We start from the raw sequence: 22,600 nt of genomic DNA, 5'->3' as shown, positions 1-22,600 counted from the left end.
CAAGGGTACAACTCTATAATCTAAAATAATTCTAGCTAAAGAAACTAAAGATTTTTGTTGTACAGCAATAGCTTTTGCAGTGGACTCAGCAATATTTCTCCTACTATTATAGATAAGTTTCTGATCCACTTAAACAAAATTATGAAGTGGCTTTGTTTTGTCTTATTTTATCTTGGTCTCAGAGCAACTTTGACTGAGGTTGATATCCTGTAAGAATAACTGGGCCTCACTGTATTAGGCCAGCTTCTGGATGTCAGGGGCTAGGATTTTTTATTTAGTTTTGTTGTTTCCTTTCTCAGGGGAAGCACCTGATAAAGAGCAAGGTAACAAGGAAGGAAGAGCCTCAGACTATGATGCAGGTCTGACACCTGTGCAATGAGGGGCAAGGCAGATGTGGGTAGGAGGGACTGAGACTGCAGGACAGCTCTGAGAAAACCAGGCTGATGGGAGCTCCAGAGCAAAGAGATCAGTTCAGAGAGTATTCTGTGTTCATCAACCAACAAGATGTAATTAAAAAAAGACAAAAAAAAAAAAAGTTTACATAACAGACAAGATTGACAAATTACTATTTATTTGAAAGAAAACTTAGTAGCAATAACTGGCACATAAATTAAAATTTTCACTAAGCCCCAAGTAGAACAGTCCCCAATCTTTCTACCAAGAACCCCTTATTTTCAAAGACCTAAAACTTCTTTAATCAGTTTAAGTTTTAATGAAGAAATCTAAAGCTGCCAATTAAGAGTTTTTAATTGGTATGAGACAACCAGGTTAACAACCTTGAAATGATATGTAATATGAGTAAAAACTTTTAAAATCTTTAACCATTACATTCTAATTGAGATACATTCAAAGTTTATTTTTAGCATACAAAACAGGTGAATAGGTGTTGTTACCTTTGCCAGGGGTTCATTGCCATCAGGCTGGGAATCACAGGCGTATATGCCAGACACTGCATATGCCACACCCACACGACTGAATACTAAGGATTAAGTATAACAAGTAAATAACATATGGTCCCTATATATTTAAAGGGGAATAATGCATGCTTCTCATGGGCTTCAAAGCAAGGGGCAGAGATACAAATCACCAAACTACAAGGGAGAGCCAAGCAAGGGTGGAATAGAGATAAAAAGTGCAGAGCCCTGGGAAGGCAGAAGGGTGGAGTTTGGAGGCTTCACAGATTAGATTCCATCTGAGCCAGACCAAGAACAAGGAGTAGGGTATCAGTGGGTGTGGGAAGGCGCCTTCAAGACTGGAGAAAGCAAACAAGCCAAGGCACCAAATCACAGAAGTGCGGCCCATTCAGAAGACAATGGAGGGTCTGTTTTGGGTAGAGGGATGTAATCTAATGAGACTGTATAAATCAGAGAACCAAAAACCTCATCCAACCAGCACCAGGAACAATGCTGTTCTGTATTTCTGAACAGCAATTCAACAGGGAATCTGAGGGGGCCTATGAAATAACAAAAGGGTAGGACAGTTCCCAGAGGCTGAGACTTGGCATGCTTTTTGTGGTGGTCAGAAAGCTGAGAACCACCTTGCTACCCAACCCCCAGCCTAGGGCCCCAGTCCATTGGAATCAATACCATCCATTAGCAGGAAACTTCTTTAACAGAAATTGCATCTGAGGAGTCTGGCTCCCAACCAAAATCCTATATATGATCATTCTGGCCCAACCACAGGCAATTACAAAGGCTTTACCAGGCAGGCCTCCTGGGGGGAAGCTGTTCTCCCTACAGTGAACTTGGAGCATAGCTGGTACATCACAGCCTCTGAAGGAAGGTGTAGTCAAGGACTCAGGCCCTGGCTGGCCATGCTTTTAGGCATATCTGCATTCCTAGCCCAGGTGCCTCCCTGTCAGGAAGCCCTCAGCCAAGGCCTTCCCAGGAGCCTCTACTGAGACCTTCTTATGGTTGGGGGGGGAGGGAGTTGAAGATATTCTTCTTCACTCTGACTCAGTACTCAGTACTTTTCCACTGCTAGCACTTGTCCCTCTTCCTCCCTTCTGGTTCCATAAAATGGCAGGAGTCTTGTTTGGGCTCCTTCAGCAGTGAGACAACTGCACATCCGTGCTGATCCACCTGACCCTTGCCCAGTGCCATCCCATGGGGAAAATGGAACACTGGGGCAGTCTGCGCTTTCTCCTGTCTAGCCTCTTGCTTATACTATCACAGTAAGTTAAGAAAGATTTGACAGTTACTTTCATTTTGGCTTGTTATCTTAATCGACCACCTCAACACTGGGAGCTAAGACTTCCCCACTCAGCTCAGCTCCTGACAAACTGGCATAGTGAGCAGGGTGGTGGACTACATGCAATGCCATTGTGGATGAACAAAAGGTCTGAAAGTCTGTGGGGCACTTCACAAGGGGTGCTAGTGGAGTCCCTGGGGCCCTCTCAGATGGCGCTGGTGGATCCTTTGCAAGAGTCCGAGTGTCTTGTGGGGCGCTTTGCCAATGGATCCTGGGATGTGCTAGTGGCAGCTGCAGGGCATTCTTCGAGAATTCTAGCAGATTGTTCACAAAGCTATTTGGTTCTGAGGGCAACTACTGGTCCTTCTCTTTAGCCCCTGACTCCCCAGCCAAGCTCACCCAAGGGGCCAGATTAGAGATCCAACAAAGGGGTCCAAAGAAAGCTGGACAAGCAGTTCTCTATACACTATTTAAGGCCCTCCAACAATGGGACCAGAAGCAGGGAGGGGGAAAGAGAGGTTTAAGCCCCCACCCCCAAAAAGACTGTAAAGCAAAGCCCTTTGGGACCAAAACCTGACAGACTGCTGCAGTTAGGGCCCTCTTAGCAGGGCACATGGAAGACCACAAATCTACCCAGCTGTAATTTCGGTGACTCATAGGCCATGGCTAACAGACCGCCCTTTTGCTCAGGCCACTGGCAAGCTTCAGACTGACACATAAACCAAGTCTGCCTGTGGGGACAGAACATTTGGATAAAAGTCAGTTCTGCTCCTAATAAGCTTGTGGTTACCCATGTGGATGCTTGCTAGAAGTTAAGCTGACCAAGTGAAACAACCAATGAACTGACTGCACCTGTCAGATGTGGAGACTGATTTGTTCTCCTCCCCTAAGCAAACAGATGTGCAACCAATCACCTCCTGGATCCACAAGACGGCTCATGGAAATTCAGAACCATCCTAGGCCGGGCCTACATACACATCGTCGTTATAAGATGCCAAAACAACATGGCAAAGCTGTCCCAAATGCTGGACCCTGGACCATGCTAAAACTACTGCCCAGAAACAGAGTCTCTGAGCAAACTGGCTTGACTGTGAACTTTCATTGTGGCTCATCGTCTTAATCAACTACTTCAATACCTGGCAGCTCAACTCTCTCAGCTCAGGTCTGAACAGCCTATACTCCAAAAAGGCAAAAACTAAACTAAACTGGACTAGCACAGCAACTTTCATCCATCATAATCACCTGTGCCCCAACTGCCATCCAATGTGACAAGGGGTTGCACCACGTAACTTATAACTGATTTATTTACCATAACAAATTTAGCATATCGTCTCTTTTACTACTTTACTCCTCCACCCCAAATTAAACACCACACAGAATAAACTCATCCCAAATAAAATGATCAACAAGAAACCTACTGTAAATCTACTACACTAACCTAGGATATTATAATACTCCTATTTATAAAATAGCTTCACTATGAGAGCTCCAGAAATATTGCAAACACTGTTAGATTCCTCTTCTTGAGGTAGTTCAAAGCTCCAAAACAACAAATTTACATATTTTTCTATACTACCACTAAGGAATAATTATCTCATCTCCTGATTCCCAGGCTAGTTTAATTTTCTCCCTAATATCATACAAACTTATCTAAAAACCAGAAATACACACGTAAGATTAAAAAAAAAAACAAAACACAAAAACCAGAAAACAATAAAAGCATAAAAGGAAATCTACAAGTGGCATCACACTATCTAAACTTAGCTAAAGACAAAAAAATTTTACTTGGTTTACCAAAGCTATAAGCATTTTAGAAAGTTCTAAAGAAATTAACAGCTTATAAAAATAGAGTAAAAATTTTAGGTAGAAACATAAAACTAAAATCGACTCATTGCCTGTCAGAGTTCTTCCAAAATGCCAGGTCCACAAGAAATCATGCTTTGCAAAACTGTTTTCAGGCTGAATGAAATGTGAGATAAGTTTTAGGCTGATCCACTTTGCTCTTTTGATCAGGTCTGCTTCATAGGTGCAGGGATATTAGCAGATGCCTGCTCAAGGTAGGCCAAGGACCCTTGCGGGATTTCAGCAGGCTTTTTGTGCTGCACGTTGATGTCATCCAGCACCTGCTGCCAATGCCTCAGTTTCGTCAAATGTTTCTGGACCAGGGCATCTTTTCGCTGTAACTCATTCCTTAGTTCTGAGACATCCTATGATAAAAGCAATGGAACAAGTCAAAGCAAACTCATGAAAAACGAATACAGGCCCTAATTTGTTAAGAGCACTAAGAAGGGAATTCAAAATGAAAAGAATCAATTAAATCACACTAAGCCCATTACTCTGCTTGGCTCTACTATATGAATAACACAAAGCAACTCTTCCAATAAAAGATATCTTAATGTTGAGAGCTTTTTTTAAAAAAAGTTTTTAATCAGCAATAAACAAGCTACAAAAATTCAAAAAAGACCAAAAAGCAGCCAACAAGAAATCATTCTTTTCCATCCTGGTGCCCAGACACCCAGTACTCCTGCTCAGAGGCAAATGCTGAGAATCTAAAACACATATTAAAACTGGTTAAAAAAAAAAAAAAAATCCATAACCACTGTCCTATCAATTAAGATTATAAATGTTAAAATACCATTTTCAAGAGCTTTTTCAGCATTGTCATTTAATAAAGCCCTGGTCCTGAATACACCTGTATTGTTATTCAAGTACTCAAATCAGAAAATGATCTGACATGGTGAATTGTAACATCACCTTACCTTTCTCCTTCTCTCAATAGTTGGTATTATGGGGGGGGGGGGGAGCTTTTTGATTAACTTGTCAGCTTGTGGGAGTAGTTACTTCAAAAGCTGCTATAACATGACTCATCTCAATTAGCATTTCTCATAGGGAACACTTCGGCCTTTTGGGCTGGATGATCCCTCACTCCTCCACACTGCAGGTGGTTTGGTTTTCCTGGCCCAACTCACTCAGTCATTAAAGCTCCCCAATTTCCAGAACAACCCCAAAACATTTCCAAATACCCCTGGTTTAGAATAACTGAGGTAAATGAAATCTTGAGTTTCAAGCAGCTTGGTTCCTAAGATTTCCTTTTTTTATTCACTGAACAAAATTTAACAGAGTCCTTCCTGTAAGGCACTGGATAAGTGAAGGCACAAGAACTGCAGACAGAGCACAGCTCCTGTCCAAAAGGCACTTACCATCTACATTAATGGTTTTTCAACCTTGTAGCCGAAACTTTTCTTTAAGAGAAATCTTCGATAAAAGCCCAATGAATGAAACAAAAGCAGAGCCACTCTGTTTGAAGCTCTCTGCTTTCCACCCCCCACTCCCTGGCTCTGCTACTTATCCAAGTTATCATGAATAATGACAGCCAGCAACATTTTATACACCATCTCTAAACTCTACCATAACTAATAGGAAAAGGGTACATCTCATTTAAAACAAAAACAGAATTCTGACAACATTTACTCTTCCTAAAAGTTGAGGAAAAAAGTGAGTTCATACCTCTTTGATGACTTGCTCTGGTTTCTGGACAGATAACTGTAATCTTTTTTGTAGGAAAAAACATTCTGTCTGTCTTGCAATATCCAGAAATTTCTGGATACACTGATCAACACCTCAAAAAAGAAAAAAAAACAAAATGTTAAATTAAGAAAAAACAATAGACACCTATCTCTCCCTCATAAATGAACTGTCAGGATCTCAAAACAGCAACTTCTCATAGTTATATTTTCATATACATACTAATTCTAGTCATAGTAATAACAGTGCACCTCCCACCCCAACTCCCCACGTGTTAACCCACATTAAACAGAGACAACCATGCTTTTCTTGGATGAATGAAAGGCTTAACACAACACAAAAGCTGGGTGTTCATCTTAAGAAAGGCAATCCAGAGATCCAGCAATTAGCAATGTGATTTCCAGTTAAAATGGAATATTTAAAATATGGTACAAAGAAACGGTAGCACTGGTTATCTCTGGGGACAGAACTTGGGAAGTGGAGTAAGGAGGAAGCAGAAGAGACTTTTCTCTGTAACACCTGTTCAAAAAATAATAAACCCCTGTTGGTGCTGTTTTAAAGCAGTATGACTATTAGTCTTCTTTGTCCTAAAACCAACATGAAAAATTCATTATAAGCTGCTCTTTAGGAGTGACATGAGATGCCAATTAACAAACTGAACAAAGAACAAAAAATAAAACATCAGTAGTTTATAGAGATTATTTACATAAAGCTTATTCCCAGGAAAATTTCTGGGAAACATATCAAGCATAAAATCAGCAATCAGGAATCTTTCTGATCATTACAAGGAAGGAATTCTTACCAGTTCGAATTTCCTCCTGATCAGTGCCATTGACGTAGTCCTGACTCACCAGAGAAGCAAAACAAGCCTGTATGAATAAAATAATATCGTAAAAGAATAAACCATCATTCACAAATCAAAACTCTTACTTCAGAGCAAGAAATCATTTCTCATGAAGTCATTCAATGAGTTTATATTTGATGAGTTTATAGAAGCTAACTGGGTTTTACACATGCTATGACAAGACACCAAGCCAATGAAAACACTTGGTAAGTAAGTTGAGTCCCGGTTTGGTCCATGGTGGGAAAGCTGGACAAATGCAGCAGCTGGTATCTGCTGGCACTACCATCTTGTCTCAGTTCCTTCCCGTCACCCCTTCTCCCACCAGTTTGTTCTTCACCAGGGTTGCGACCCCTATAACACTCCCATCCCTTCCCTTGATTTTCACATGACTTGTCCCCTAGCTCACGCAGGACTCAGGTCAATTGTCACTTCCTCAGAGAGGCCATCCTGACTATTCTTTCTAAATGGCGCCCCTCTTGCTCATGCTCATGCTCCATCCCCAAACCCAGCCTTATTTTTTTCCAAAGTTAACTGACATCACATTCATTATTTCAGTCCTTTCTTATCTGTCCCCTATTAGTAGGTGGGGATTCTACCGGTATTGTTCACCACTGTACTAGTGGCTAGAACGTGGACTGGCACAAAAGGGTGCTCAATAAATATATGTTTATGACTGACTGCAGGGCTTACGAGAGGGACAAGTTTGGTATCACATGGATAACCAAATCCCATTAGAGTTCTAACAGAAAGCAGTGAGAGAGAGAGGGATGGGTGCTGTGGGGTAGGGAGAAAAAAGGAAGAGTTAGAGAGGAAGCCTCAAACCTCAGGAAAGCAGAGCCCTGCCAACACTGAGCAAACCACACTTGGTGTGAGGCAGTAGATATGGGCCCAAATTTAGGCCATCAGCTAGATGTGAAAACTCTTGGGGAAGCAACAAATTCTCATCCCTGCAGTTTCCCCATTTGATTTATAGTGAAAATTGCAGATTCCCCCTGGGGAATCCCTGTAACAGCCCAACATATAAGGAAAACTCAGATCACCTTTCTGCATGTTACTCAGCAAACTGATTCCTGTCAGCTTTGGTGCCCGCTTTGTGAAATCTGGTCCCTGTGGCTACTGGAAACTTCCCACCCAGAAGGCCCAGACCCAATGCTAGTGAACAAAGCTGAGGCTGCTACACCAGAGCCATCAGGGCCACCAGAGGGGTGGGAGGAAATATGATCTCAGGTGTTTGGGGACTCTCTTCCCTTTCCCTTTAAAGAAATATTAAATACACAGGCTTTTATAGACAGTTGAATGGTTGTATGGAGAAGAAAATGGGAAGTGTTGAAAGAACACGCTTTTCAGAAGGATGCCCAGGATACAGAACCTTTGCCTGGTAGTCAAGAGACCTAGGTGTTAGTCCTGATTTCCACAAACTCAAGATTTGCTCCCTTCTCTAACCCTCAGTTTCTTCATCCGTAAAAGGCAGAAATGGACTAGACAGCCTCCAAGGTTCCCTCCCACCATCAGAGTGTGCAATCGCAAAACACTCATTCCATCTAAGAGCATTTACTAAGCAACTTGCTCAGTTTTGGAAGAATGAGAAAGCTGGACACCTTGAGGAGCTGTGCTCAACAGAACTGAGAAGCAGGCCAGCAGGTGCCAGGAGCTAGAGGCTGTGGAATGGCGATCCATACAAACCACAGGAAGGAAAGGGGAAAGGTTCTACAGGAAATGTGGCCTATGAGCTGAGTCTTGAAAGAAAACAAGGCAGGAAATCACCCAGCAGCAGAGGAAGGGCTCAGGGATTACCTCTTCTATTCTATCAGAGCCCTGATAGAATAGCACCTATTTATGACTGAGAGCCTCCTCACCTCAAGGACAATGCTAGGTGCTGCTCTAAAGCTTACCTGTTCCTTTATGGCTTAGCACTATCCCAAAGGCATCTCATCCTCCTCCCAAACAAAACAACTTTCTCTGTTCTTTAAACCAGTTATCTCCAAACCTTAATTGTGCATGCCATCTGTAAAAACATTTTGTCTATACAACCCCAGTAATAAATTCATTTACAAACTATATTAATGTACTGCTGCACTGTTACATGAAGTATAAAATTCACATAAATAATATTTAAATGTGGGGGAAAAAAACCCAAGTCGAAGTCACAATATTTCATTTGCCACAAGTGGCAAATCTTCCACTGTAAAGACCACTGAAACCACCAAAGCACTTATTTTGATGTCTACTGGCACACAACATCTCCTGTCAAGGTCACCTGCACACATCTCACCTTCGTTGTTACAGGGCAACCTCCTTGAGCAAAACTCAGAGTTCTGGTCATCTCTGCTTTCCTCTCTCCCTAACGCCCAGCTTTCCTCATTCCTCGGCTCTAGTACCAGAGATGGCTGGGAACATGGCATGGTCCCAAAGTTGGAGAGGTTGGAAAACATCAAGACGTGTCTCCAGAATCCCGGCCACCACTTTCTGTGGAACCTAAAGCAAGCAGACTCACGTTCTCTGAGCCTCAGTTTCCCCATCTGTAAATCCGGCGCTGAGAGCGCGCCAAAAGATAACCTGCGCATGCGCAGCTCACGTTTCGGGGGAAGGGCAGGCAGGCGATAGACTCCCGTGTGGCCGCTTACCTCGAAAGATGATTCCAATTCGTCTACCAAGGTATTGTTAGAGATTCTTGGAACCCCTGGCGCGGCCTGAAGAAGCGAAGCCTGGCCCGGGAGTCCCGGCGGTGGCCCTAAGGACCCCGGTGGCTGCCCGGAGAACATACCTCCCAGCGGGGCCGCCATGTCTGGAATGGCCGGAAAGAGGCCAAGTGAGCATGCGTGGGAGCAGGCGCAGTAGTTCTGATCACGTGACACAGCGGGTCATGTGAAAGGCTGAGGGCGGGGCGCCAGGAAGTGTCTGTTGGTCTCCGAGGAAACAGAATGCTCTGTGCTTCTGCGCCCTCCTCCTTCCGCACACGGAGACCTCCTGGCTTTTTGTTTAATTTTTCTTAACTTGAAAATTGAAGGCGTTGACTGGATTTGACAGAGTTGGGTGGAAAGGAGAATTAATAATCACGGTTGGTGGAGCGAATCTTTTCCCGGGAGTCCGGATACCCTATGCTAGATAAAGTCACTTCCTCTCTTTCGGCCTTAGTTTACCCATTGGTAATATGAAGCGGTCACACACTCATTCCATAAACGTTTATTGAGCGCTCACTGTGTATCCGATCACTAATCCAATTACTGTGGATGAGGCAGAAACAAGACAAGCAAAGTTTCCCCTGCATTCTCCTGGGGAGAAAAGGTAGTAAAATCGACTAGCATCGTTGAGACTTCGTATGTGCGTGTCAGCGTTCGCCTTAGACATTCATGGTTACATCAAGGAGAAAGCCACTGCTAATCTTTTAAGACTTCTTTAAACACTTGATCATCTTTTCAGAAGCTAAACTTGAGTAACATTTTTTCATTATATTTAATATTACAGTTATCATCCCAGATTTATCGAACCTGGCATGGCCCAGGCACTATTCAAAGATCTGTGGGTTGCAGCAATCATCCAAAGTCTGGCCTCACGGAGCATACTGCTATTATGGTGAGAGAGAAACAAACACTTAGAGAAATACCTACCTAGGAATATCATGTAGAGGTAACTGCTAGGAAGAAAAGAGCCCAGTGGGGCATAGTTGTATTTGAGGGGTGCTCTCTGAATTAGGGGGTCAGAGAAGGCCCCTCTGAGGAAACGTGAACTGACATGACTGGAACGAAAAGTTAGGGAGGAGAGCTTTCTAGGCAGAGGAGGAAACCTGTCTGGCATATTTAAGAAACCACAGGAAGGCCAGCAGAGCCAGAAGTGAACCAGGACAGAGGAGGTCTGAGAATAGACCAGGACTTCCCTTTGCCAATATTTTCAGCTCAAAGGTCACCTTCCCACCTTAGTCTAAATTAGACTCATGCTTCCAACCCTGTCACTTCACCTTGTTTTATTTTCTTCACAGCAGTTAAACATTATTTGAAAGAATCTTGTTTGTTTTCTTCCTCATTAATGAAATCTCCTCCCCTCACCACCATCCCCACCACAAGTAGAATGCAAGCTTGGTGAAATAAAGGCCTGTCTTGTTCACCTGAATCCCCCATACCCAGAATTGTGCCTGGCATGGAATAGAGGTTGTAAATGTTTGTTGATTGAATGAACACAAATAGAACAGCAGGAGGGACTCCAGCAGTTTTTAAGTGTTTTGGTCTCAGGACTCTTACATGCCTACAAAGTAAGTAGGACTTCAGAGTTTTTGTTTATGTGAGCTATGTCTGCCAATATCTACCTATTAAATTAAAACTGAGAATTTTCTTTAAAAATAGCTCATTTTAAAAATGACAATAAACCCATTAAATATTAATGTATTTTCATTAAACACATTAACTCAATTTTCCAAAAATAAAAATAAATTAGTTAAGAAGAGGGGCAGTGTTTTACTTTTTTGCAAATCCCTTTACTGTCTGATTTAATATGAGGACTCTTATAGGTTTCTTGTAGGTTTTCTTTCCCTAACTGCATGTAAGTTGTCTAAAAGCACAGCCTTTGTAACTCTCTTAGATTTACCCAGGGTCAAAAGCACACATAAAGCACTTACATCTTTCAGATTTTGCTGAAAGCCTGTTTGCTCATTTATGAAATGGCAGAAAACATTGCCTTGGAAAGATTACTGAGGGAGTGAGATAATATGTGTAGGACATTCAGTAGAGTGTTTGGCATGGAGTAGCTTGTTGAGAAAAGGGGAGTGACATGATATGATTTACATTTCTCTCCACTTGCACAGGTAATAGAAGAACAAGTGGAGGCAGGAAAATCATGAGGCAGCGTTCTAGGAGGGTGAATGAGAGAGGATGGTGACTTGAAGGGTTAGAGGCAGAGGTGGTGAGATGTGGTCAGATACACTCCCTGATTTGCTTAGAAAACAAATGGAATGCTTAACAAAATTTGTTGAGTATGGCTTTTCTGACGGTAGGGTTTAGATTAGCCTTTCCCAAGGATCTTGATGCAAGGGAGGAGCCTACAACTCATGGGTGGCCCAGACACAGCTGTAGAATATGGCTGGCAGCAGACAAAGCTTCCCAAGAAATGGTCAAGCCAGTGCTGTCTGCTTTACACAGCAAGTGATAAGGCATGGTTTCAGAACTCCTTGCCCAACCCTAGACTACAGATTCTTTAAGGGCAGGGGCAGTATTGTGTTTAATTTGCCATCCCAAGCATCTTCTGCAATGTCTGGCACAAGAACTGCATGGAATAATAAAATGCTTGCTGAATCAATGAACTCCACTCCAAAACAGTAGCATTTCCTATTTCTAGAACCTTGGAGGCTACAAAGGCATATTTAGATTTCCTCTGCTAGGCAATAAACAAGAGATATCAGTAATGGCTTCTTGTGCCTGAGGATGTGTGTTGGAGTACACAGATGCTGCGTTTTACAGATCTGTTGATTTGGGTTCTAATCCTTGTTCTAATTTCTAGCTCACAAGCATTAGCAATTTACTTCTTCACTTTGAACTTCAGGTTCCTCATCTCCAGTAGTGCCAGAGACTGCTAGTTGCCCACCTGTCCTCTCTCTCTTTCTTCCTAGGAGAGTAAAAATGCATGTAGCTGAAAATCTACATTTCCCAGCATCCCTTGCAGTAGTCATGGCTTAGTTCTGGTTGATGATATATGCAGGAGTGTTATGTGGGGCTTTAGGGAAAGCTTCTTAAAAGGTAACTGCAAATGCGTCCCTTTTGCCCTGCTGTCTTTCCGCAATTTCATGTTGCCATCAACAGATACCTTGGACTGAGGAAGTCTTGAGGCCCTGGTGATGCAAATATCCCTGTGGCCCTGGGGCTACCCTTGGGCCTTGGATTCCCTTCAGCCACATTTTGAAAAGTATAAAATCGTTTTAAAAGGCATAAAATGCTATTTTGGATTTGCTGCTCTCCACAGCCATACCTGATCCTAGATGCTACTGATGGGGATAATAAAAACACCTGCCTCAGAGGATGGTTCTGGGAATCAGCAAAGGGTTTGTGAAGGATCTAGCAGCCAGATGCTTGTGTGACAACCATAAAGTTTCCTCTCAACCAGATTAGGTAAAGCAAATGAATCCTGGGCCTGTGACATGCCTGGTGTACTCCACACACTAGTTAAAAGAGTTTTAATGGCCTTTTATCCATATAGAAGCCTTGATAGAAAGCCTTCTATCAAATCCTGCCTTGGCCTTCTGAATCACTCCGAAGAAATCTCAATGTTTCTCCTTTCCTAAGCCAGTGGTTCCATTTCTCTTGTCCCATCTTTCCTGACGAGCGGGAATACCCAGGTGGACCCGTGGTTATTCACTACTGCTGCCTGGTTTTCTTTAGTTCTATTAATGCCATGAATATGCAAGCCTGTTTACAGTTCCTTTTTATAAAACAGTAGATACGTAATATCCTCTTTCAGATTTTTTAAATGTTAAAAATAACTGCAATATCTTTTCCTGTCAAACATTTTCAAGTCTTTAAAAAAAGAGGCATAGAACCTATTCATGAGTAACTTGATCCACCTGATTCAAAAGTGAAACAAATGAGTTAGAGGAGAGCTTTGTTCTCAATCTGCACAAATGGATTTTTGTTGATTGGTTAATAGTCCCAGGAGGTAAGCAAATACTTGACTCGTTAACAGTCGCTTTTATGATCGTTTTTTCTTCAAAATTTCAAATAAAATTCCAGATCCTCTCAAATCACTGAACTAAAACAAAGTGCTAAGTGTAACAGTTAAGAACATAGGCTCTAGCTCTTATATAGATAGTGGTGAAGGTGGTGAACACATAAATGTATGACCATGCAGAAAACCATCGATTATTTACTTGGGATGGAATGTATGGTGAGTGAAGAAAACCATATTAAAAAAAAATGGGTTGATGACAAAACCTTGAGGGCAATATACTGAGTGAAATAAGCCAGACACATTAGGACAATTATTGCAGGGTCTCACTGATAGGAACTACTTACAATATGTAAACTCATAGACATGAAATATAAGGTACCAGGATATAGGACGAGGCTTAAGAATGGGGAGTGGTTGCTTAGTATGAGCAGAATGTTCAATTAGGATGAACTGAAATGTTTGGAAATGAACAGGGGTGTTGGTAGCAAGATTTGCGAATAACTAACAGCGCCGAATGGTGTGTGAATGAGGTGGCAAGGGGAAGCTCAGAGTCATATATGTCACCAGAAGGAAAGTTGGAGGTCAAAAGATGGAAATGTATAAAACTGAATCCTATGGTGGGCAATGTCCATGATCAACTGTACAAATACTAGAAATCACTTCATGAACCAGAACAAATGTATGACAATACAATTAGAAGTTAATAATAGAGGGGCATATAGGAAAGAACTATATACCTATTACAAACTATATACTACAGTTAGTAGTATTTCAACATTTTTTCATGAACAGTAACAAACGTACTATATCAATACTAGGAGTCAACAATTGAGGGGGGTTGGTTAGGGATAGGGGAGGATTAGAGTTTCCTTTTCTTTTTTTCTTTTTTCATCTTTCACTTTATTTCTTGTCTGGAATAAGGAAGAGTTTCTAAAAATTGAACAAAAATTAAGTGTGATGGATGCACAGCTGTATGAGGGTACCCAGGGGCAAGTGGTTGTACACTTTGGATCTTTGGATAATTGTATGGTATCTGAACAATCTCAATAAAAATGGAAAAAAAATGAATAATAGGGAGGGGTGGAAAAAAAAAAAAAAAAAAGAACATAGGCTCTAGAGGCAAAGAACCTGGTTTAAATCTCTGTGTCCTGGGGCATGTTATTAACCCTCTCTCGTGCCTCGTTTTCCTCATCTGTAATATGGGGATTGTTGCAGTTTACTAATGCTGCCGGAATGCAAAACACCAGAAATGGACTGGCTTTTATAAAGGGGGTTTCTTTGGTTACACAGTTACAGTCTTAAGGCCATAAAGTGTCCATCAACAAAGGGCACCTTCACCATTGGCATGCGGAAAACCTGTTAGCTGGGAAGGCATGCGGCTGGCATCCACTTGCTCCCAGATTGCATTTCAAAATGGCGTTCTCCAAAATGTCTTCATTATGTCTGTCTTAGCTACAGCTAGCCATGAGCTCCTTCTGTCTGCGCTTATATAAGGCTCTAGTAAACTAATCAAGGCCCACGCTGAATGGGCGTGGCCACATTTCCATGGAAATACTGAACCAATAGATTCCAACCTAATCCACACTAATACGTCTGCCCCCACAAGACTGCATTAAAGAATATGGCTTTCTCTGGGGGACAAAATATATACAAACCAGTACAGGGATCATAATAGTACCTACCTCATTCAGTTATTGTGAGGCTTTGATACTCTAATACATGAAAACACTGAGAATGGTGCTTGACAGATAGTGAGTACTCAACTTAATTTCTGACTGGTTCTTTCCAGAAACTATGTGCCCTGCCACTGTTACACAAACTGATGGGCCCCAAAATGATTAGCATTGAGGAAATACCTCTATTACTGCGCCCAATTTAATTATTCAGTTCATGCCACACTGCCCAAAAAGACAAGTATGTTATAGCAAAGTCACTGGGTTCACAGTAATACATAAATAAATGCCAGAGCCACATCAGTGAGTGCAGTAAGTTGGATTTATTGTTTATGACAATTGCATAGAAACATTTAGTTTGTTCATGTTCCTAGTATCATAAATCTGAAAATACAGTTTTGCTTCTCAATTTAACCATATACCCTGAAAAGTGATCAGGTAGTATTTTTGAAAATTGACTATTTATGGAAAATCTTTAAAACCCATTCCAAGCAAGGTATTTGCGTTATCTTTATAAATCTTTGCATAAAGTGAAATAAAAGAATCAAGGCATATGAATTTCCTTTTGTTCAGCATTTTTAAATACCATCCTTTGTTTCCTTAAAAAGATTTTCATTCATTCATTCAAAAATATTTTGAAGCTCAACTGTTCAATTCAAAACAGAGTGAAGACATTCTGAAGGTCTGACCTAGGCCCTGGCCTTGTCTTGGCTGAACCTAAGCAGGAACTCGATGAGCGTCCTTGTGGGCCTCCCGGTCATGCCCTTCCGCAGATACGGGACCTCATCTTTGTTGGTCATGACACCTGCGATGTCTAAGTGAGCCCACTTAGGATGAGTCACGAACTCCTTCAGGAAAGCTGCCGCTGTGCAAGCTCCTGCAGACCTGAGAGAAAGGCAAAGTTCACTATTTAATACCATGAAATAGGCACCGAAAATCTTAAGACCCCACCTTCTTGCCAGGTATGTTCTGGGACCACCAAGCAGAAGTTAAGCTTAAGACCTATTTAGAAGTTAACCCAGAAGTCACTTTCAAAAACATCTGTTTTCAGATATGCCTTTAAGCAGTAAAGGATAAATTGTAGGTTCCTTTTTCCCATGGTAATAAGTTAATATATTTTCCATCTCTTTCCTTCACCACATGTTTAGATTTGAAAATACACAAAATTTTGTGAAATACTTTGAAACTTAAAGACATTAGAACACTTACAAGCACTGTATTTAAGGGAAATTAGATAGTTAAACTTTTTGTAAAATGGGATAAAATTTAAAAATCATTGTGCCAGTTTGGATATATTATGTCCCCCAGAAAAAGCCATATTCTTTAATGCAATCTTGTGGTGGCAGATTGAATCATCTTTTTCATTAGGTTGTGACTTCTTGTTTGAATGTTTTCATGGAGATTTGACCCCGCCAATTCACAATAGGTCTTGATTAGTTCACTGGACTGCTTTAGAGAACTCTAGGCCAGATGCTTGCTGACACTGATGCTTGGTGATGCAGACAGAAGGACATTTGGAGATGTTAAGCTAAGAGATAAAGCCCAGAATTTGCCCTGGGATATGCTAAGACAGGTCCCCCAGGCACTTAGTGAGAAACGTCTTGGGAAAAAGAACCAAAAATGCATGGGAGCTAAGAGAGACATTCTGGAGAATGTGATTATGAAACACAACCTGGGATCGGCAAACGCCAGCCACATGCTTCCCCAGCTAGCAGAGGTGTTGCAGACACCATCAACCTTTCTTCAGTGATGGTCTACTCTTGTTGATGCCTTGGTTTGGACACTTTTATGGCCTTAGGACTGTAAACTTGTAACCAAATAAACCCCCTTTATAAAAGCCAATCTGTTTCTGGTATTTTGTGTTAACGGCAGTATTAGCAAACCAGAACATTCATTTTGCAAGCAAGGATGATTATAAAAATATACATTTAGCTCATTTTACATACCTGTATTTTCCAATGTTATTAACATCAGCAAGTTGACAATCTACAACCTGTTTCGTATAATGTTCAAAGAGAGGCATCCTCCAGACACGATCCCCCGTTTCAACGCTGGCCTGAAGGAGAAATAGGTACAATCATTTTAAGACTGGATGAAGTGGGTTCTGAGTAAATTCACAGCATTGACATGCTCCACTTATGAAGGAGAGAGCTACTTGATCATGTTACTCTAAGACATGAAACTGTGAAACAGTCTTGAGTATTCTTTCAATTAATTAGCAATATATTTAAGAATTATAAAAGAAACCAGGATGTTCTGCAGCAATTCCACAAATTTGTAGGGCACTATGCTAAAATCACCCAACTATTATTACTTGATACTCCTGAGCCCAGCATACATTTTTCTGACTAACATGTTACTTCCATGTCAATCCACCTACAGGAAGCAAGCTACACATGTCATCTACTTTGCAGGTATGAGACCCAGTTTAAATTAATAGACTGTATTCTGTATCACATATAAGCTTTCTGGGTTTGATTAGGGTGAAATGTCCTTGTGAACTATCACCTGGGTGTGCTGATGAAACACACCAGGAATGGCGCCACTGGACCAAAACCGTTTACCCACGCATTCGCTCATTCACTGATCGTTTACAGAGATTCCACCAAAAACCTCCCAGGTATGGGGGATGTAAAGAACATCTGAGCCAGCAAAGGGCCCAGAGCCTAGCTGGAGAAACAGATACATAAATGGATCTTTTAAAATGCTGTGGTAAGAAGTCAAAGATCAGGCCCAAAACTGAGAAATCAAGAAGTAGCAATATAAGCTGTTATTTTGAGACATGGGAGTAAATGGCACACGAATCAACCGAGGTTTGAAAGTGGCTGCTGCCTTCAGGAAAACAGCTAACAAGGTGCTTAGAGGCTTCTGGTTGTTGTTTTAAGTACTGTGTACATAAGTATAGCTTTGGTTTTTAGAAAAGCTTGAAATGTTGAAGCAACATCAAAACCTCCACCACAAACCAAAATGCTGTGGGTGCTGTTTGAGAGGAGCACTGGGTGAAGGGGAGGCTGGAGGAGAGGTGCTTGCCCAGCCGAGGGAGACCACCGAGGGGACCGCGATGGAGGCGAGCACGGAGGGCTTTGCTTCGACAGTTTAGGGTGAAAACTAGGTTTAATCTTTTAAACCTCCCTCACGAATGTAAGCAAGGATATTTTCTGTTTGCTCACCACTGGCACACAGTAGACTCCCAGTAATTATCAGCTGAAAGACTGAATGAAAGAATGAGGTGCCAGAGGGAGCTGTGTGGTAGTCATGTGAAGAGGGAGGCTGGCGCTCAGGAGAGAGACCAGAAGTAATTGGCAGAGAGGGGCCGGCTGAAGCCATGTCAAAGGATAAGCTTCCTGCCAAGGACTGAGATAAGTGAGAAGAAAATGTGGCCTAGGATGGAACACCAACAACAAAGGGGTGGGCAAGGGAGAAAGCCAACAAAGGGGACTGAAACAGAGAAGAGGAAGGAGCCAGAGGAAAAGATGGAGGCAAAAGCCAGGAAGGAGTGTCCCCAAGAGGGCAGAGGGCAGCAGTCTCCACTGCTGCCTCCTGCAGGCTGCTTCAGACTAACAGAGCAGTGTGGTGGCGGTGAGTGACAGCAAGGACCAGGGAGGGAAGGGGGCAGGGAGCTCACTCTTGGAAGAGCCTTGCTGTGAGAGGATGTGGGAGGGTGGCCCAGAGCACAGCCATCTCCGGGGCCACTGTGTTCAGCACAGCTCGTCCACTCGACTCACAACACACAAAGCTGTCCTAACTTCTCCTCCAGCACAGATGCTAACCTGCGGCTATGTCACTATCTAAGTCATTTCCACATCCTTCTAACGCTACTGAAGGAGGGGAGGAAAGTTTAGGAACATTTATAGAAAACCCAAAGCACACCAAAATGAGGTGACTGCCATAGTTCATTTTCAATTCAAAGGAAAACCCACAGCATGAAAATTACATTCTAAGACAAGAATGATTTAATCGTCCTCATAATTTATATAACGCTTATCTATGTATATTATTCCTACCTCAAACAGCCGGGTCCACAGCCAGGATGAATTGGTAAAGACGCCAGTGGCTCCTGAACCCAAAGCGATATCCATGGCCCCTGTAAGACACGTCCCCACAGGTGAATGTTCAGGCGAGATAGGTTCCTCTGCTTCTCGTCCAAAAACGTAGCCTTTATCCCTATTTGAATGTCTCTCATTTTCAAAAACAGATATGCCTGGGAAATCCGTAGTATCTTTTTTGCATTTTCAAGGTAGAATTCACCTTCAATTATTAAGGAAAATGCAAAAAGGGACCCAGGAGCAAATATCGTCAATAGCCTCATCCCAGGGACAGCCATTCCTTACTTTAGGTATTTCCTTCCAGGTCTCTCTGGTACTTTCCAAAAGCATAATTAAGACCATACCTCATGTGTCCAACTATGTATCCTTCCTTTTGGGCCTTAATAAACATTCATTCCTCTTATATAAACAAACTTTTTTTAAAAACTGTTTTATTCACACACCATATAATCCATCCTAAGTGTACAATCAATGGATCCTGGTATAACCACATACTGCCACAATCAATACGAAAACATTCCCATTTCTTCCAGAAAAAAAATCCCATACCACATGTATCTCATTATCGACATTTAGCTTTGTTACCACAGCTTTATTACAATTAAATGAAAGAATATTACAATGTTACTGTTAACTATAGAACTTAGTCTATAAACAAACTTCTGAAAATATTTTTAATGAATTTAAGATAGTCCTTTGGGGAGAGGTTCATAATTTACTCACTACTGGATATTTAGGCATCTCCAGTTTTTCAATATTTTTAACCACATTTCAATAATATGCTACAAGACTTTAATGACTTTTTTTAAAGTCTGTTATTATTGCATCAGATTTATTTGTTTCATCTTAATTTCACTCTCTAACCAAAATTGTATTCCATTGCCTGGCTCCTTTTTTAAATTAATTACTATATTTTAAAAAACCAGGTCATTTCAGATGAAAGTCCAGGTTCTCAAGTTGCCTTGAGCATACACTCCTGCATGGCAACGACTGGGAACAGCAGCTCAGTGCGCCTTCCTCAGATTTGCGATAAGCTCTCGGTCATCTTGTTTTTTATTTGCCTGGCTCCCCATCCATGAGCCCTGGGGCAGGAACCCTGGCTGATTCCCAGGCACATACTTGGGCCTAGCACGCTGCCTGGCACATAGGAGCTCAGGAAGCATTTACTGAAAGGAAAAAAGCAAAACCCACTGACAGTTGGTGCTGGGACAATCCGATAGAGCATCAAATGAGACACCATTCAAGTTAGGGGAAATGCCAGCGTTTTCAAAAGATGGCATAAGCAACCTCTAACACAGGTTTGTCCAGGTTGCTCCTTAAATCCCTCAACTGTGGCTTTGCAAGAAACTACTTAACATCAGCCCCCACCCACTCAACTAAGGAAAACTGAAACTTTGTACTATTTTTTGCAAGGCTTTGTAAACTTCTTTTTTTCTTTAACAATATATACAACTTTCCCACGAACTCATATTTCTTTGCTGGTGGGATAATTAGTGGCTGCATGACACTCGATTTTAATAATCCCTGTGGTGGTTTAAAACTCCATTTTCCCCAGGAAAATCATGTTCTTAAAGCTAATCCATTCCTGTGAGTGTAAAGCCCATTGTAAGCAGGACATTTTGAGGAAGTTACTTCAGTTAAGGTGTGGCCGAAGGTGGGTCTTGATCCCATTATTGGAGTCCTTTATAAAGGGGACGAATACAGAGAGAGGGAGAAAGCCCCGGAAGCAAGAAGCTGAAATCACGGGAACCTAGCAGAGAAGGGAGAGACCAGCAGACGCCACCACGTGCCTTGCCATGTGCCAGAGGAGTCCAGGATCTCAGGCAGCCAGTCTTCAGGAAGAAAACATCACCTTGATGGTGCCTTCATTTAGACATTTTTCTAGACCTTAACCGTAAGTAAATAAATTCCCACTGTTTAAGCCCAAACCATTTCATGGTGTCTGCTTTGAGCAGCCTACAAAACTAAAACAATCCCCTATGGCTGCATGTTTCTGGATAAATATATGCACACATCTCTGACTTAAGAAATTAAACAGAACTATCATTTCATACTTTAATTCATCATTTCATTCTGTTAATTCTGGTTAATCTCATCTGTTACATTCAGCAGTGTCATAACTTAGGAAACTGATTCTTTTCCAGGGAAGGGGGCCTCATTTCTTCAGTATCAGATAGCTCTGGGCAGGAAGGGTCCTAGGACTGTACATTCCCCACCCCACCCCCAAATTAAAGGTAAATTGCATTAATTATAAGTTAATAGTAAGAAATTGCAACCATTTGACAATTTAAAACAAATCACTACATGTGTTGAAGTGGTAACTTGTAAAACCTGGGATTATGAGTGACATTAGGGTGATTTGGGTCTGTGAGATCCTTTATTCCTGCAAGTTTTGTCATTCTTTACCTCCCAATTATTTCTGAAAACTATCTACCTCCCTCCATCATTACTGCTACTATCATCTCTCATCTGTACTATGGTAATAGCCTTTTAGAAAACTTACTGTGGAAAATTTCAAACATGCATGAAAACAAAGTGAATAATACATTGAACTTCCTTCCATGTACCCATCACACACATCAACAATTATCCACTCGCGGCCAAACTTGTTTCATCTATAGCACCAGGCCCAATAGATTATTTTGAAGCCAATCCCAGATATTAAAACATTCATCCTTAAAACACACACACACACACACACACACACACACACACACACACACTCTCTCTCTCTCTCTCATCCACAAAGCGTAAACAGCCACCACACCGTATACTAGCCTAACTGGCCTGCCAGCATTTATTCTGGGCCCTCTCCAATCCATTCTCCACCATGCAGGCCAGGGAATTTTTCACAGTGCAGAAGCAAGCATGTCACCCCCAAGTTTAACACCCTTCAGTAGCTTCCTGCTACTCTTGGCTCAAGACAGAACTTAAGATGGCTTGTCAAGGCCAGCTGCAGTCTGGCTGCTCCCATCACCCTCTGGCCTGTTTCCTGGATGATCTCAGTGCTTTCTGTCCCTCCTCCTCCCACTGCCCCACGCGCCCCACCAGCGGCTTGGGTACAAGGCGTGCACTCTGCCAGGACACGCATCCTGCCCTTCTTTGCTTGGTTAATCCTCAAATCACAGCTTAAGCTGCACTTCTCAAGCAAGTGGACCCTGACCTCCTTGACGCAGTCAAACTCCCAAACAACACAGGCTCTCACAAACTCCCATGATTCTCCTGCATTGTACCTGCCACCTGCAACTTGAAAATCTGTTAGTGTGACTGCCTGATCACTGCAGGCGCCACATCTGTCCCGACCCATGTCTGTAACCCTAGACACGTTAGCACAGACCCCGGAGCACAGTAGGAGCTGAGCACAGGCTGGCTTTGTCCACGATCATTCACAGACCCGATACCATGGCAAGTACTGGTTACTCAATGCCTGTCGCCCATCCGCAGGATCGGGGGGACATGTGAGTTAGGCAGACAGAGAGATTCATCAGCTTTACTTTTCAAGGTTCTCATTCACTTGTCTTACAAACATGCTTATGAGGGAAACAGGAAAGAGCTATTAAACCCATCAGAATCTGTATCAGTTTTTAAATTTCTCATAGAAAAGATGAACATTAACCTCAAACAAAACTGTGGTATCTTTTGATAAAGAAAATGACAGACATAAATATTTAATA

The 22,600-nt window shown here is 42.0% G+C and overlaps 2 protein-coding genes across 2 annotated transcripts in view; both read right to left on the bottom strand.

Moving 5' to 3' along the window:
* Nucleotides 1-549: 549 nt before the first annotated feature.
* MED28 (mediator complex subunit 28) lies at nucleotides 550-9,374 on the bottom strand. Its single transcript, XM_037829459.1, has 4 exons — nucleotides 9,184-9,374; nucleotides 6,518-6,584; nucleotides 5,698-5,810; nucleotides 550-4,397 (listed from the first exon to the last, which is right to left on the bottom strand). The coding sequence occupies exons 1-4, from the start codon at nucleotides 9,340-9,342 to the stop codon at nucleotides 4,200-4,202; spliced, it is 537 nt and encodes a 178-aa protein (XP_037685387.1). The 5' UTR covers nucleotides 9,343-9,374; the 3' UTR covers nucleotides 550-4,199.
* Nucleotides 9,375-15,188: 5,814 nt separating this feature from the next.
* The window catches only part of LAP3 (leucine aminopeptidase 3), a 28,871-nt gene continuing 21,459 nt past the window's right edge, over nucleotides 15,189-22,600 (bottom strand). Inside the window, exons 11-13 of the mRNA XM_037829457.1 lie at nucleotides 18,885-18,964; nucleotides 16,827-16,936; nucleotides 15,189-15,765 (exon numbers count right to left, since the gene is read on the bottom strand). Of these exons, the coding sequence (XP_037685385.1) occupies nucleotides 15,570-15,765; nucleotides 16,827-16,936; nucleotides 18,885-18,964 (386 nt within the window). The 3' untranslated portion in view covers nucleotides 15,189-15,569. The remainder of the gene's footprint in view (nucleotides 15,766-16,826; nucleotides 16,937-18,884; nucleotides 18,965-22,600) is intronic.

The sequence above is a fragment of the Choloepus didactylus genome, chromosome 3 (genome assembly GCF_015220235.1).
Source record: "Choloepus didactylus isolate mChoDid1 chromosome 3, mChoDid1.pri, whole genome shotgun sequence".
NCBI classification, from domain to species: domain Eukaryota; kingdom Metazoa; phylum Chordata; class Mammalia; order Pilosa; family Megalonychidae; genus Choloepus; species Choloepus didactylus.
This window is presented reverse-complemented; position numbering and strand designations above follow the sequence as displayed.